The sequence below is a fragment of the Bicyclus anynana genome, chromosome 11 (assembly GCF_947172395.1).
Source record: "Bicyclus anynana chromosome 11, ilBicAnyn1.1, whole genome shotgun sequence".
Lineage (NCBI taxonomy): Eukaryota > Metazoa > Arthropoda > Insecta > Lepidoptera > Nymphalidae > Bicyclus > Bicyclus anynana.
The window spans coordinates 15,030,732-15,046,921 of record NC_069093.1 but is presented as its reverse complement, the minus strand read 5'-3'; the positions used below and the strand labels follow the sequence as shown (position 1 = coordinate 15,046,921).

At 42.7% G+C, this 16,190-nt stretch overlaps 2 protein-coding genes across 2 annotated transcripts in view; both read right to left on the bottom strand.

The window, feature by feature from the left end:
* The window catches only part of LOC112043767 (protein tweety-like), a 91,884-nt gene that overhangs the window by 37,496 nt on the left and 38,198 nt on the right, over positions 1 to 16,190 (bottom strand). The window lies entirely within an intron of this gene.
* LOC112052772 (uncharacterized) lies at positions 11,615 to 13,813 on the bottom strand. The gene has a single exon (XM_024091988.2). It carries the CDS (start codon positions 13,811 to 13,813, stop codon positions 11,615 to 11,617), a length of 2,199 nt encoding a protein of 732 aa, XP_023947756.2.

Genomic DNA, 16,190 nt, shown 5'->3' with positions numbered 1-16,190 from the left:
TAACATCGAAAATAAACGTATAAAGTAAAGACACCCGAGAGCAGAAGTCCGAGAAATACGACAGTTGTATCCCTAAAAGCGCGGAGCACTTTCTCTCAACAACAAAACACGTTCAAGTGCGAGACGCCAATAAACCTACTTGTTTATTACATTGTTGGCGTATTACAATGAACTGCGATGGCACAAGTAAGGCACTGAGTGGATCCTTAAACAAGAACAAAGAGTTTCATGACGAAACTTTCATGACTTTAATACTCAATTAAGTTTTAGGGTTGAGTTAAAAGATAGTTTGACAAGATCTCAGCATTAGTAACAAAAGTTACATTTTGCAAGTTGAAATTTTAAATTTCCTTGTTATTTAGAGCAGCTAAGCAGCATTAATACTAAGTTGTGAGACATGTCACTTTCTTGCTTGTTACAGACAGTATGCCTGTCTAATATCCTGAAAAGAAAGAATATACAGCTCAGCTAAGCATAAAATGCCTTACATTTTAACAAGCATATGACACGGACTTGAGTTTTAGCTCAGTTACTACAATTATTATGCGTTAATACATTCTTATTAACGGACAGACATTCATTCTTATTAAAGCTGTCACCCTTATCTTCTGATCTACTACTTATCAGAAGACAAGGAAAAGTCATTCTATAGACTTAAACGGTCACAGTAACTGATATTCTAATATTGAACAATCATGGTTACAGTATCTCTCCTTTCGCCCAAATTAATGTATTTTACTTAGCTTTATAACACAGCTTTAAGCTACGAAATATAGGTAGATAGCCTACTTCTCAAATTAAAAGATATATGCACAATAAGAGCATTTTTCACTGACTCGTAGCAAGGAATTAACAAATGAACACAATTAACATTGCTATCAGCTTGTAACTTGAACCCAACTGCACTATAGCCACTATACAATACTTCGACGGCTTCGACGTATGTCAATGTCGTAAATCTGTAACTTTAGGAGTAGAGCATTCGTTTCTGTCGTAAGGCTTACTGGCAAACATATCTAAATCTAAATAGGATAGTAGCGAATTCTGAATGTAAGCTTACTATTGCCTACTGCCTTGCCTTTTTAGTAGTAGCCTACTGCCGTCTATTATTAGTAGATATAAGGTGATGAAAAAATACATTCCATGTTCATGTTTAAGGCTGAGAGGTCATAGATTTCTACCCTATCTATTGTTGTACCAACTTCTGGTTTTAACGTGAACTTCTCCTGAATACCATGAAAATTACTAATATTATGTCTTCTCCTCTTTTCATATTATATCCTTCATCAAGATCTTATTAAAAACGACTATCAATATGACTAAATTGAAAATAATTGACTGTCCTATGAAACAAACGAAATAATCCAACTCAGAACTGGATACATGCCAAAACTCAAATTGTCTCATTTTCTCTTCGAAAACTTTTTGTTGGCAAATTAGGAATACAATTTGTGAAATCAACAGTTTTTTAACTATATTAAATAATATTGAAAATATTAAGATTCAAAATTCATCAATTATGGTATTTTATCTATTAGAACCGATTTTCCATATTATGCGTAGACAAGAAGATATAAGATCCACTAAAAACTTAAGATATTGAACCTTTGAGCTGTGAGTTTCTCAAAAAATCATAGAAACAAGCTTAAAAACACATCTCCTTTATAATAACTTAAATCTGTTGTAACGCGTCGAATCACTCGATCATAAACGAATCACCTCATACATTGTTCAAGGTTCCTTTACCAAGAAAGGCGAGAGAAAACATATTATCCGGGCGTCCTATTTTCAGACAGGATAAACTGAAATCCTGTACGAAGGACCAGTAATAATGGTCGAGATTGAAGTCGTTGTACCCGCGGACTTATTTACGACTTCGATTTATCTAAGAAAAACGGAAAAAATGGACGACTATTTCCTGACGCTTGATGATAAATTTATATGATGGACTCTATTGTCTTTACACTCGCACTAATTTTTGATGATTAATTAGCTTATACTGATAACAATGACAATGATGACGATGATAATGATGAAAATTACTAAAATGGGTAGAAACAAAAATAAGAAAAGGATGTACCGGAAGTAGAAATGTTTGAATTCAGAATGATGTGATTTTTAGAAAATCATGTTTGTATAGAACATTGAATAGAGTATACTACTTTGAATCAAAAGGAATCGTTAGATTGCCACTGAATTCTCTATAACTAGCTTTCACAAGAGACAGTTGGCAAAGGAAAGGATATAACAATGTTATTTTATTTCAATCTCAATATGACATTTAAAGGAAATAGAAGCTTTGAAAAGTATATCCCATGTTACATATACTGAAAACGTAAGAATTGCAGACAGCTACTACTTCACACTAATAAGGTAGGAAATGTGTTTACAAGTCTAGTTCAAATGAAAAGAGGCTCTATTTTTGTGCCTCAAGTCAGAATTTCGAAATTCTGTGGCTTGGGTAAATACGGTACACACATTAGGTAGGCCTAAAACCACATACGCTCACGAGTAAAACATAAAACTTGAGTACACGCCATTAAGCTTTAAAATCTCGAAACTTCCCCGTTTCCATTTTGCGGCACCTAAATGCTCTATTCATGTTTGTCAGTTTTGTTCCAGGTTTACATTCAAACTAAAAGCGTGTAATGTTTATAAATTGCAAGTAATGTAGTTAGTTAGTATTAAAATGTAGGTCATAATATTACAGCTACAATGAAATGAAGACAAATATATTAATTGTTATTTTATTTAATAAGTAATTAATTTGAATAATTTTTGTGAAATATATACAAGATATAAAAGCAGCCAAGTTTTCATATATTTTTTAATAATACTGCTTCCAGAAACAAAATAACCCCCAAGAATTTGCTTCAGGGATTACTATTCCCTAGTGAAGTGGCAATGGGCTGAATCGATGTTGGAGTCAAAAGGTACTCAAAAAGAGAAAAGTGTTGGCAATGTGAGTGCAGTACACCCCTCAACGAGATAAAATGCCAAACTCCGCAAGTTGGCTGACATCGATTAGCTGCAAGTGGCCAGTAACAGGGAGGTTTAGTTAAAAGAGGCTATATGCACGGTAGCGCATATGTGACGTCTCAAGGAGGCTGCATATCGGAAAGCTGACCGTTACTCTTGTATCATAGCATATGTGAATTCAGAACGCCATGGCACATTCGCGAATTGTAAGAGCTAATCATTATCTTCCCTAATAATTACTACGCCGTTCGTTGATCCCAAGGTTAGATACCATGGTCTCATACTCAGTTATATTGTAATATATTTTTAATTCCTTCAAGTAATGAGTCATCATTATTATATCAGCCGATGAACATCCAATGCAGAACATTTCGAACATCACGATTCTGAGCCGCTTGCATCCAGCGAATCCCTGCGACTCCCTCAGCTGGGGAGGTGCTGTAAGGGTAAATTTATTTAATGAATACAAGCAGGTTTACCCTAACGTCTTCGTGTTATTTCTAAAAACTAATAGTGAGGTAGAGAATTTAATGTAATGTAATATTGCTCTGCTATTATTACTTCAATTGGCTAATTTGTCCAGATTTCCTTTCAAGAAATCCTTATATGGTTACAACTTTAGGAGTTGTACACAAGCTACGTGGTAAATTGTTTACACATTATCGTTTTGGGCTTACTCGAAGTACTCGGAACTTGTATTTTTTACATGTTCCATACGAAAAGAAGATACAATAAACATCAAGAGTTTATGTAAGCAAAACTCGTCCCGAAAAAAAACGCTTATCTAAACGGCCATTTCTCAAAAGTTCCTGCAAAGTTTTAAATGCAAAGATTTTTATCTCTTCAAACTCCACCTTTAATATATTTTTCTTGTGATACAATCTCGATCGTCTCAGCTGGGTGTCGCGTGTGCTTTGAGAGATTCAAACTTTTTGGGGAAAAAATTACGAGGTAAGAATATTTTATATCTTAGCAATGAAAATACGAATAGGTATTCCATGTTTGCAATATTTAAGTACCGGATAAAATTATTTTTATTATTTGTGTAAAGGTTACTTGATCATGTTTTTATGTGTTGTACCTACTATTTTTTTAGTTTTACCCCCCACGCAAAAAGAGGGGTATTAAATTTTACGTCGATGTCTCTCTAAATGTGTGTGTGTCTGTCTGTGTATATGTCTGTCTGTGGCATCATCACCTTTCAAACTATGCGGATGAGCGAGCGAAGCGTCCTCGTTTGTCAAATACAAATTAACTTTTAAGAATATTGGTTATGTGAAAGACTATTCTCTTTATTTATGCGAGTGTCACACATACATACAACTTTACATAATTCTCTACATGTTAGGTTAGATACAAGCCATTAGATACATGCCGTAAGACACAAGCTTCTCTAGTTAAGGGCCAGGTTACCATTGTAAAACAAACATTGTGGTAAGTGAGCCAGCTGGTAAAGATATAATCAGTAAACCAAAGCTTACGCTTACAAGTTACACTGAAGCTTAACTGATAAGTCGCTATTACGTGCGCGTGGGACGATGCGATACACATCTCTATACAAACGCACCGCAACGCGTAAGTACGTGACGGTGATCGGACTCTGAAACTTAAAAACCTGCTACGTCCGTGTCGAGCCACACGTGTAGGGTTCCGTAGTTTAAATTAGCTCATTCAACCCTTAATTACCTATAACGATTCCCCACACCATGGGATAGACAATAAAAAAGTCATGCTTACTTTGCACGTAGGGAAGGAACTCCAAAGCAATTTTTTATTCTTTACAAGTTAGCCCTTGACTACAATCTCACCTGATGGTACCTAAGTGATGATGTAGTCTAAGATGGAAGCGGGCTAACTTGTTAGGAGGAGTATGAAAATCCACATCCCTTTCGGTTTCTACGAGGCATCGTACCGGAACGCTAAGTCGCTTAGCGGTACGTCTTTGACGGTAGGGTGGTAACTAGCCACCACCACCACCAGCCAGACCTGGACCAACTAATAAAATCTCAATCTGCCCAGCCGGGGATCGAACCCAGGACCTCCGTTTTGTAAATCCACCGCGCATACCACTGAGGCCGCCGTTTTTTCTTTCAGTAAAGTACAAACGTAATTAATATTAAGTAAAAGAAATTTTAAAATTGATTCCGTAAATTCACAGATTAAACCCCACAGAACAGACAACGCTAAAAGCGAACGCTTTACTACTTCACAAGCGTTACATCTTTATGTCATCAATAATAATAAGTCATCGCTTATAAGTGTCCTAACAGAGCATATACAATGGAAAGTATTAGTATACATAGATTACTGATAGATTCCAATGTAAATGCTCAATTAGGCCACTTCTAATAAGTAATCAAATGCGTAAGCTCCCATAGTAACTGAACCAGATCACAGATGTCATACAAGCACATACTGTTAGTGTGGTCAGAAACAGCTGCTTAGTACATTGTCTATTTATAAACTGACTAACATATGCCTGTGGCATTGCTGAATATGTATGACCATATTTTAACAGGGTTAGTAATGTACACGAAACGAACTTCCTCTTTAGGTGTGTATATCAAATCTTTCAACTTTACCCTTTATTCATTATCAACCTATATTCGGCTTACTGCTGAGCTCGAGTCTCGGAGTTAGGCCAAATAGTCCACCACTCTGGCCCAATGCGGATTGGCAGACTACACAAACGTAGAGAATTAAAAAAATCTCAGGTATGCAGGTTTCCTCACGATGTTTTGAGACGTGATATTTAATTTCTTAAAATGCGCATAAACGAAACGTTGGAATTAAAAACAGAGTTCATATCCACTGGGCTATCGCGGCTATTTATCCATTTTTGCGGTCTATTAATGTGTTGAGTTCCATCTTTGACAGGACAAATAACTTACTGGTCCAAAAATAACTTATATCAACTAGTGCATGTGCAACCCAACCTGTGCTAGGGCTAGTCAGCAGTCAGATGATTTAAAACATCATATAAGCATATCAAGCATAATATTTCACGAAAAGAAAAAGACATTGTCGACTACGACATAATATCTCGTGAAGAGAAAAAGATATTGTCGACCACGACATAATATCTCGTGAAGAGAAAAAGATATTGTCGACCACGACATAATATCTCGTGAAGAGAAAAAGATATTGTGGACCACGACATAATATCTCGTGAAGAGAAAAAGATATTGTCGACCACGACATAATATCTCGTGAAGAGAAAAAGATATTGTGGACCACGACATAATATCTCGTGAAGAGAAAAAGATATTGTCGACCGCGACATAATATCTCGTGAAGAGAAAAAGATATTGTCGACCACGACATAATATCTTGTGAAGAGAAAATACGACCGCTATTGATCGACAATAATATGTCATTTCGTCTTCCCGAGATATTTCGTTGGTCGCATGCTGTGTCTACAGGATGTCTAATTGTCTACATGTTCCGACAATAATAAAAAATAGGTATGGCACTAACTTCTCAATTAAATTCTCTATATCTCAGCACGCGGTCGCATGTTAGCGCCACGGTTCAGTAATATAGGGAATCTCGCGGTTATGGATCAATAACCTATATTTTTAAACAAAGGTCGCAGGTTCAGGCGGTGCAGTTGTTGACTCACGGAGTGACTCACTCCCGCTAAAGCCTTCGTACCGCGAAACGTTCGCTCGAATTGTGTGTCGCGTACCTTTCAAAGATAAAAAATTACCCCATATTGCAAAAGTATTTCTGTGTCACGTATGACACGATTTCGTTTCGCATAAACTACGACTGAACTAAATGTACCGCTTACTCTGAGGACTAATTAAGAACCAACATTAGGAAAATATATAATAGCTGACGCCGTGCGGTTTCACCCAAATGGTTCCCGTTTCCGTAGGTATACGAGGATAATATATGGCCTATAACCTTCCTGGATAAATGGGCTATCAAACACTGAAAGAATTTTTGAAATCGGACCACTAGTTCATTAAATTGGCGCGTTCAACCAAACAAACATAAAGAGTCGACCAATAACGGCGAAAACGAGTATAAGCTTTCTCATTAGTTGCGATGGTATGAAGGAGAGACCGATACTTTCGATCCACCGCTATTGGTCGACAATATGTCATTTGGTCTTCATGAAATATGGCGTGCTTCTTAGGCCTATTCAAGTCCATCTGCCCATTAACTCTGCTATACGGCCTTATGGACATATTTAATTCACAATTCACGAAAGGCTCGGTGATATCACGTAATGGCAGTGTGATGTCATAATACAAACTCCTAAAATAGTACTCGCGAAGATGTAATTTTAACATTTACCGACAAATTAACGTCCCACTTGCCTCTAAATCTAGTTCAAGCCTAATAAAATACGATCGGGTAGGTACACGTAGCATGAGATTTTCTCGTTTCTCAATGTATCTTATTATCAAGTACTCTAACACTGAATAGTCGGAAGACTTCACACAAAACAGCTCAATCAATAAGTCAATTAGTGGTTCTACTTCAGTTTGATTCCTTCAGTTTTTCTATAATCCCCCTTATCCCGGAAAACTTAAGGCCTGGTAGTATTATCGGCCATAATCTAATAATGATGAAAATGATGACTTCAGTATGCAGAATTTGATCCATAACATGATTTATTATTTGCAACTTGCAGACGCCCGCGTCTAAGACATGTAACTTGGATTATTGCGTGCGTTTTCTTATGTCCAATTTGAATGTAACAAAAGTATGCAAGAGACGTCGACGTAGCCTTTGATACCTTGACCAGAAACATAGCCATTTGTATTCGTCATCAACCCATATTCGGCTCACTGCTGAGCTCGAGTCTCCTCTCAGAATGAGAGGGGTAAGGCCAATAGTCCACCACGCTGGCCCAATGCGAATTGGCAGACTTCACACACGCAGAGAATTAAGATAATTGTCTGGTATGCAGGTTTCCTCACGATGTTTTCCTTCACCGATTGAGACACATGATATTTAATTTCTTAAAATGCACACAACTGAACAGTTGGAGGTGCATGTCCCGGACCGGATTCGAACCCACACCCTCCAGAATCGGAGGCAGAGGTCATTTGCACTGGGTTATCACGGCTCTCGTTATAGGTGACGCTTTGTCACTTAAAATCATACAAACCATCTTGACCCTTTAAATACTAATAAACGAGCAAGGCAATATGAATAAAAGCCTTTTTTTTTTTTTTTTTTTTTTTTTTACGTGGGGAAATCCTCATGGATACCTTCTCGCCACGGGGAGGCAAGAAGGTTATGTCGGACTTCAACCGACTAAAACCCCACGGTGTTCCTACTCGCCGCCTGATGACTGAGCCACGGGAACATTTCGTAAACTACCGCAACCCAGCCAGCGACACTCGTAAATTGAGCTCTCCTGTAGTTTTATTACGATCGCTTAGGAAACACTGAAAGCGTTAACGACTCGAGGACTTATCTCCGGTGGGTGACAGATTCCCCGTATCTATCACCCGGAGGTCCTCGTCAAGGAGGCAAATGACGGTCCTGAACGAGCCGCCTGCGTCCGGCTCTCTTACGGCGGATAGGATGAGAATCCACGTCGACCTCTCTCAACCTTTCCGCTGCCTCTTTCTGTGACATCACAATCTCACAGAAGGAGACAACAGCTTCCCAGGACTTCTCATTTTTCGTCATGGCTTTTATGACGCTTGGCAGAGATAGATCTCGTCCGATTACAGCCATCAGCGCCTCGCGTGGCTCCTCCCAACTGGAACATTCAGCCAGAGTATGCTGTGCGGTATCAGAGGCACAGCCACACTCATGGCAAACCTCTGTAGGCTCTCTACCGGCCACCTTCCACAGGTATCTTCCGAAGCAGCCGTGCCCCGAAATAACTTGTGTAAGGTGAAACGTAATTTCACCGTACCTCCTTTGTACCCACCGTTGGAGTACAGGTCGAATCGCTTCAATTGTTTGTCGACCTGCACCTGGCAACTCTAGCCTCTCTTGCCACTTCCTAAGAACTTCGCCGTGAGCTTTGCGCTTCCACTTGGTTATTATTCCCCGGGAAATTTGTTCTCCTCGTGATTGGGCTTCCACCCTGAGCAGGTGCATTGACGCCAATACCTCCGCATCCAGATCCCATGGAGGCGTCCCAGCCAAAGCGCAGGCAGCTTCGCAGGAGATGGTTCGATAAGCTCTGACTACCCTGGCAGCCATGACCCGCTGCGGCCTCTGCAACAGTGTTCGGTTTTGAGCAGTCAGAGAGTATACCCATATTGGCGCCCCATACAATGCCATCGATCGCACTACTCCAGTGTAAAGGCGACGGCAGGCGACGTTGGGTCCACCCACGTTTGGGAGAAGCCGGCTCAGCGCCCCGGTGGCACCAATTAACTTTGGGACCAGTCGTCGGAAGTGTTCCGCAAATTTCCATCGACTGTCGAGGACGAGTCCAAGGTACTTCATAGTCGACTCAACAGGGATAGATACTCCTCCAACGACGAGGTCAAACTCAACCGAAGGTAACATCCTTGGGCCATGAAAGTATAGAGCCTCAGATTTATTAAGGGCTACCTCCAACCCCAATCGCCGGATCCGTGCCACTACCTGAGCCACACCAGCTGTCGCAAGTATACGCGCCTCTCTGAAGGTTTTGCCACGGGCAGTAACAAGGGTGTCATCTGCATAACACGTGACGTCAACGCCCTGCACGTTAAAGCCCCGTAACACCCAGTCGTATCCGATATTCCACAGAAGTGGACCAAGGACCGAACCCTGTGGAACACCGCATGTCATCTCCCTCCGCGTCCATCCACTGTTAGCTGGGTATGTCACTACTCTTTCAGAAAGGTAATTTTCCACGATTCGCCGTAGGTATCCCGGTATCCCGTGATACCTCAAAGCCTCCCGTATGCAGCTCCATGGGAGACTATTAAATGCGTTTGAAATATCAAGAGATACCGCTAAAACCACTTCGCCTTGGGAAAGTGCGTCTTCCGTCAAAGCCCTCACCCGAGCAATAGCATCGATAGTGGACCTGCCTCGACGGAATCCATACTGGTTTTCGCTCAGGTTTGGCCCCACCTCCTCCAAATGCTTGACAAGCCGATTTGACACTATTCGCTCAAAGAGTTTGTTTACCTCATTCAGCAAGACAATCGGCCTGTATGCTGAAGCTGAGTCAGCAGGACGACCTATCTTTCGGAGTAATACAAGTTTTCCAATTTTCCAAGTACGAGGATACTGTCCCTGCTCTAGACATGCGCTAAAGAGAGCTCTAACTCTAGGTTCCAGAGGGCCAAGGGCAAACACCCACGCCTTCCCAGGGACGCCGTCGGGACCCGGGGCAGTGTTTTTGGATTGAAGCCGTTTCACCGCTGCTTGAAACTCTCCCTCGGAAACTTCCGAAAAGGATGTATCTCCTTCACTGATGTAAGGTGCCATGCTTGGCGGGGTCACATCTTCCCTATTAGCGAATAGCGTGTCCACTACTAATTCCAGGTGCTGGGGCTGGAGAGTTTCCGTTAGTGGTGGCGCCTTTGGACGTAACTTGCGTCTTATTATTTTATAGGGCCTACCCCAGGGATCGGCATCAAGACTGGCTAACATTTCCTCTTTGGCTAAGTTTTTAGCTGTTCTTATAGCCACCTGGAGAGTCACGACAGCCTCCCGATATACCGCGTAAAGTCGCTCTTCTTCTCGCTGATTACGAGTTCGCCGTCGCCTACTCCTCGTGAATTGGCGTCTAGTGGCCACACAGGATCTGCGCAATTGAGCTAGCTCCTCAGACCACCAGTATACAGCATCTCTCGGGGGAATAAAACCGGTCCGTGGCATAGCCACATCGCAAACTTGCGTAATAGCCTGACCGAGCCACTCAGTTTCTTCTTCTACTACTATGGTATCTGCAGGTACCGGAAGCCACGCTTGTACCAGCGCCGCTTCAACTAAAGCATCACGGTCAAGACGCTTAATGGACCAACGAGGGCCAATATTCCGCATGGTTTGGGTTCGAGGTCTTATTGAAATCGAATGGGTAAACACATCATACCTGATATATCGATGATCTGAAAGTGACACCACATTTTTAAAAACCTTCCACCCACTAACACAACGCGCTAGGCAAGCATCGGCGAACGAAACATCTACAATAGAGCCGCCATTTCGCCGCACGCACGTGAATGTTGACCCTCGGTTCAGCACTTCCAAGCCTGTCAAAATTGCCCAATCTTCAAGAGTCTCGCCAGGTGCATCGGTTGCCGGGGATCCCCACGCTACAGATTTAGCATTGAAATCGCCAGCAACAAGCACGCGACTTGGACGGCTACTATTGATCGTTGTTCCGATCTCCAACAGCAACTGCTCGAATTCGGCCAGAGTACGGTTCGGAGAGAAATAGACCCCAATCACAGACACACCGCCAATTAGCGCTAAGACATATCCTCGACCTCTTACTACTTTTTCAATTGCTGGGGAACCGACAGAAGTCCGACTGACGATGGCCACCAAACCGTCTCTGTCACCTACCCAATCATCACCAGAAGGTACAAAATATGGCTCTGAAACCACAGCAACGTCTATGAACCACTCTGCCATAGTCTGGAACAGTAGATCCTGAGCTGCGGCACAGTGGTTGATATTAGCCTGTAAAAATTTGAGAGCCATATTAACACTATCCTACAGACATCGTAACATCTTCGGCCGCACTTGTAGTCGGACGAGCAGACTGCGAGGAGGCCCGGGGGCCATCGTCAATCTTTCCACTGCTCTTCTTTTTTGTGTAGGTGCTTTGGTTGCAAGCACGACTACCTCCCAAATGATTTGCCGGTCTACCAGCATCTTCACATACCCTGCAGTGTGGCGCAGCTGAACACTCCCTCGCTTTATGGCCCGCCTGACCGCAGCGGTAACAAGTATCGCTACGGTCAACCTCAGCTGAGCACTGTGCTATTAGGTGTCCTGACTCTAGACATCGGTAGCAACGGCGGGGTCTTTCATCCAGGATTTTTATTTGGACTGAAACCCAGCCCACTAATAGTCTACCACTTTCTGCCACTTTTTTTGCAGCTGTGACTGGGCAGCGTAACCAAAGCGTCCCTAAGCCCGAAAAGCTCCTTTTTATTTCGCCAAACCGAATCTGATCGGCAGTGCAGCCTCCGCGTGACGCTATTTCAGCTACTACGTCATTGTTGGATACAGAATCATCCAGCCCTGAAACACGCATGTCGACGCATTTTACAGGTCTAGAGACTCGAAGGAATTCCTCGCTGATAACTTCCCTCAGTTTGTGCGCGAGAGAATCTGCCATCTTTTCACTTGTGGCTCCCGGAACCTCCAAAATGCGTCCTCCTGTTGCCGCTCTCCTAAACCGCAAAGCAGTAATTCCAAGATCTGAAAGATCTATTTTTTCTTTCGCTTCCTTAAGCACAGCAGCATATGTGGCGCCTTTCTCCTCAGCACCGGGTTGCAGCGTTAGGACTATGGCTGCTGAACGCGGGGAGCGAAGCTTACGAGATTTGTCAGCAGGCTGCCGCTTGCGTTCTTCATTCGCCAGCGATGATGGTTCTTCGAGCGAACCTCTTTGCTTTTCCTTCTTCTTTGTTTTACGGCGGCTAACTTTCGCCCACTGCTCCCCATCATGCGCAGAAGGTTTAGCTGTCTGTTCTACTTCAGCAGGACGCGTAAGTGGATTCTCATGAGTGGATTGCTGGCTACTACCGGCTGTATGTTCTGTTGTGCCATGGGTCTTCTTTTTATCCCCAGATAATGGCGGACGCAAACGCTTCTCTGGGAGAAGTCTGTCTTCTAATGAAGCAAGGCGGGCATTGACCATGTCTCCGACCTGTAACATCACTTTGTGACAGATCTCCTCCATGGTAGGCTGCGTCGATATTTTTGCAGATCGACGGTCTTTGTCCTTCTTTTTAGAATGGGCTACAGCTTGCGGCTCCTCAGTTACATACATAGGGGAGCACGTAGTCTCCTGATTGCGTACCCTATCCATGTCTTCTTTTAGTTGGGTTAGTTCCTTACGGAGTTCAACCATTTCAGCTTGCAGACGAACATTGTCAGCCTGCAGCTGCCGAGTCTCTTCTGCGATGGTGCGTGAGCTTAGGACTTCCACGGCCTCCTGAATAGAGGCGGCAGCGTCCCTAAGGTCGCGCACAAATGTTCCCTTTAGGTGGGAGGACGTTTTAGCGATTCTATTAATCAATTCCACATCCTCCGAAACTTGCTTCTGAATTTGGGCTGCGGTCTTATTTATGGACTGCACTCTTTCCTCGCGCCGAAAATTTTCAACAACTGAAGCCCTCAAGCGCTCATCTTTGACTTTATTTCTTTTTTCCTCTTTCTTTTTCTTGAGGGACTCCTTGGCTTTGATCCAGCCATAATTAGAGATCGTAGACCTGTTTTCTCTTTCGTTAGGCATGGTTGACCCAAGTCTATCCTCATCGGAAGTACCAGAACTTTCATCATTTTCTCTACGAGGCCGTTTGACACCTTGCCATAAGCGACTAGAGCCTGACGCAGCCGCAGAAGAGTCAGAGCCTGATCTAAGCCTACTTTCCTTCCTTCTATTGCTGCAATCTGACTCCATCATAACCTCAGACTCCTCCTTTTCCTCTCTTATTTCTTTTTCTCCTTCTACTGCTTTCACATTTGTTACTTCTAAAACTACATCCATATCCGCCACTCCCTCTCCCCCCTGCGCATTTCCTATTTCAATCCCCTCCCCATTCTCTTCTTCTCTGTTGCGACAGTTGGCCCCCCCGTATACGATAGGGCCGATGCACGGGCTTCCCAGTGCACCAAGGGATTCCCCGCAAGCGGGACCCTCCCGGGTAGAATTTTTGGCTGATCGCAATTCCATATTGTGTGTTTTTTTTTTTTTGACGCCCTAGCGGCTGAACTCCCAACAGCCATTCATCTCATCGGCGGGCGACGAACCTTAAGATTGGGGTAATTTTTATAGAGGTTGTCTTCCTCGTGACCTCACGCTCCATGCGTGAGGCCTCCGGTTCTGCTCAGTGCAGATTACGGGTTGCCCGACGGTGGCCAAAGCCAGTGCTCACGGACCTTTAAGGCCCGCAAGCCCGCCGCGCAGGGCGTTCCCACCCATACTGGTATTTTTAACGAGGTTTCTTTCCTCGGGACTCTAAAGCCTCCCTCCTTGTGTTGCCGTCTGACGCAGATAAGTACTAGGAGCATCTAGACGGCAACTTACAAGCGCAAAGCGCCGCACCCCCCATGCTAGTTTTGGTTCGCGCCGGGTTTCTCCGGTACCTCCCAGGTGTGGGAGGCGTTCCCCTATCCACCACCCGGGGACGCGCCCGATGGGGGACTAACAACCCCACACGGGATATGAATAAAAGCCTGAAATAACCCTACAAATATACGTACTCATAATACAGCATTACTTACTTAATTAAAAAGTATTACAGCATAATTTAATTCGTATTCGTACCGCGGAATGTAAACAGGGGCCACTAGCGAGCATCGCTTACATAGCGCGGAGTCAGAACTCAGGTGTTAATTTTAGTAATGGGTTAGCGGCGGTCGGGCCCTGACATTCGTGAAGCAACGACACCGGAGAATAAAGAACTAGCTTCATTTTATTCCAACTGCAGGGAATTTCATAACTTTTCACAAACTTCCAAACATATCAGTCTTAAGCCGCTTGTACCCTTGCTTGGGGATCCAGCAACACTAAGGTTCTCGGGGCGGGGTCGCCATTCCTGCACTTTGGGACCACAACGTCTATCAGCTCTTTTAACTACGTCCATTAGCTCTTTCCACTATGGGCCCCACTCATTGCCACTTCAGTTTCGCTACTCGTTGAACTTCATTGGTGTTTTTGGCCGGTTTTATTAATTTTAAATAGAGTCCGGGGAAGTACTTGCTATCACAATGCTTATTTCACCCGCCAGCAGCATGGCTGTGCTTCAGTCCGAAGGGTAGCCGGTTTTTCAGTTTTATGGTTCCTTAGTAATCGAACGCAACCTCGAGTCTTTAACCCAGTCAACCAGGAGTCTTTATACTCCTGGGCAGGTTATAGTATACTTTTCATCACGCTACGATCAATAGGAGCAGAGCTGTGAAGGGAAATGTTGGGAAAACGGGTGAAATTACTCAATTTTTCAAGCTTTCGTCGCGTACGAGTTTAGTTTCTTTTCTATAACGAACATACAGACAGACAAAAATTTTACTGATTGTATTTTTGGCATCGATCACTAAACACCCCCTGATAGTTATTTTGGAAATATATTTCATGTACAGAATTGACTTCTCTACAGATTGATTATAAGTATAGATATAGATTAAATGCGCTGGTTTAATGTCCTCGTTATTAGAGTGATCGTAAACGACAGGTCCATTATCCTCACCTCCCACAACACATTAGAGGGTCTGACACACTGATAGACATGTCAATGCCAGGACCGGATTACATGCTGGCGTTAAAAGAATCTTTTTCACCCGTTACGATGATACATTGAAATTGATAGTAAGCTCATACTGTTCACTTTTACTCGTAGATATAGAAAATACTTACATTGGAAATTTATTTTAAACTAAGTACTTACTTTACGGCGGTTTTGACCACCGTTAAAACAATCTTTATGAATATAAATTGAAAAAAGATTGAGTTTCATATCCTAACGTCGTCCCAAAGAAAGAATATCAAGACCAATCTATACTAATATTATAAAGCTGAAGAGTTTGTTTGTTTGTTTGAACGCGCTAATCTCAGGAACTACTGGTCCGATTTGAAAAATTCTTTCAGTGTTAGATAGTCCATTTATCGAGGGAGGCTATAGGCTATATATTAGTCCATGAAAAAAAATATATGAGAACGGGATGCACGAGGGTAAAACCGTGTGGCGTCAGCTAGCCTATAATAATATGAATCTGTTATCTGATATATGAATAGGTAGGGGTACCGTAGGGAAAGGTTAAGAGTAGGGCAGTAGTAGGGGTAGGGTAGGGTACTGTAAGGATAAGTCAAAGCGAAGCTTGACCGGGTCCGCTAGTCATTAATATTTTCTACAAACCATCTATTTGCACGGTTTATTTACTACTAAGACGTATGAATCAAAACCTTCATCTTGATGCCAAATTATCATGAAATGCAAGGCTTTAATCTCCCAAGTCCTACTTACTCAAACCTTAAAATGTGTCCAATACTCACAAGTAATTAAATTTCAATGAGCACTTTCACCGAAGGAAACAATTTGCAAGCGGGCGTGGGC

Excerpts from the sequence above, each read along its gene's own strand:
- LOC112052772 (XM_024091988.2), bottom strand. The coding sequence starts at position 13,813 with ATGGAATTGCGATCAGCCAAAAATTCTACCCGGGAGGGTCCCGCTTGC.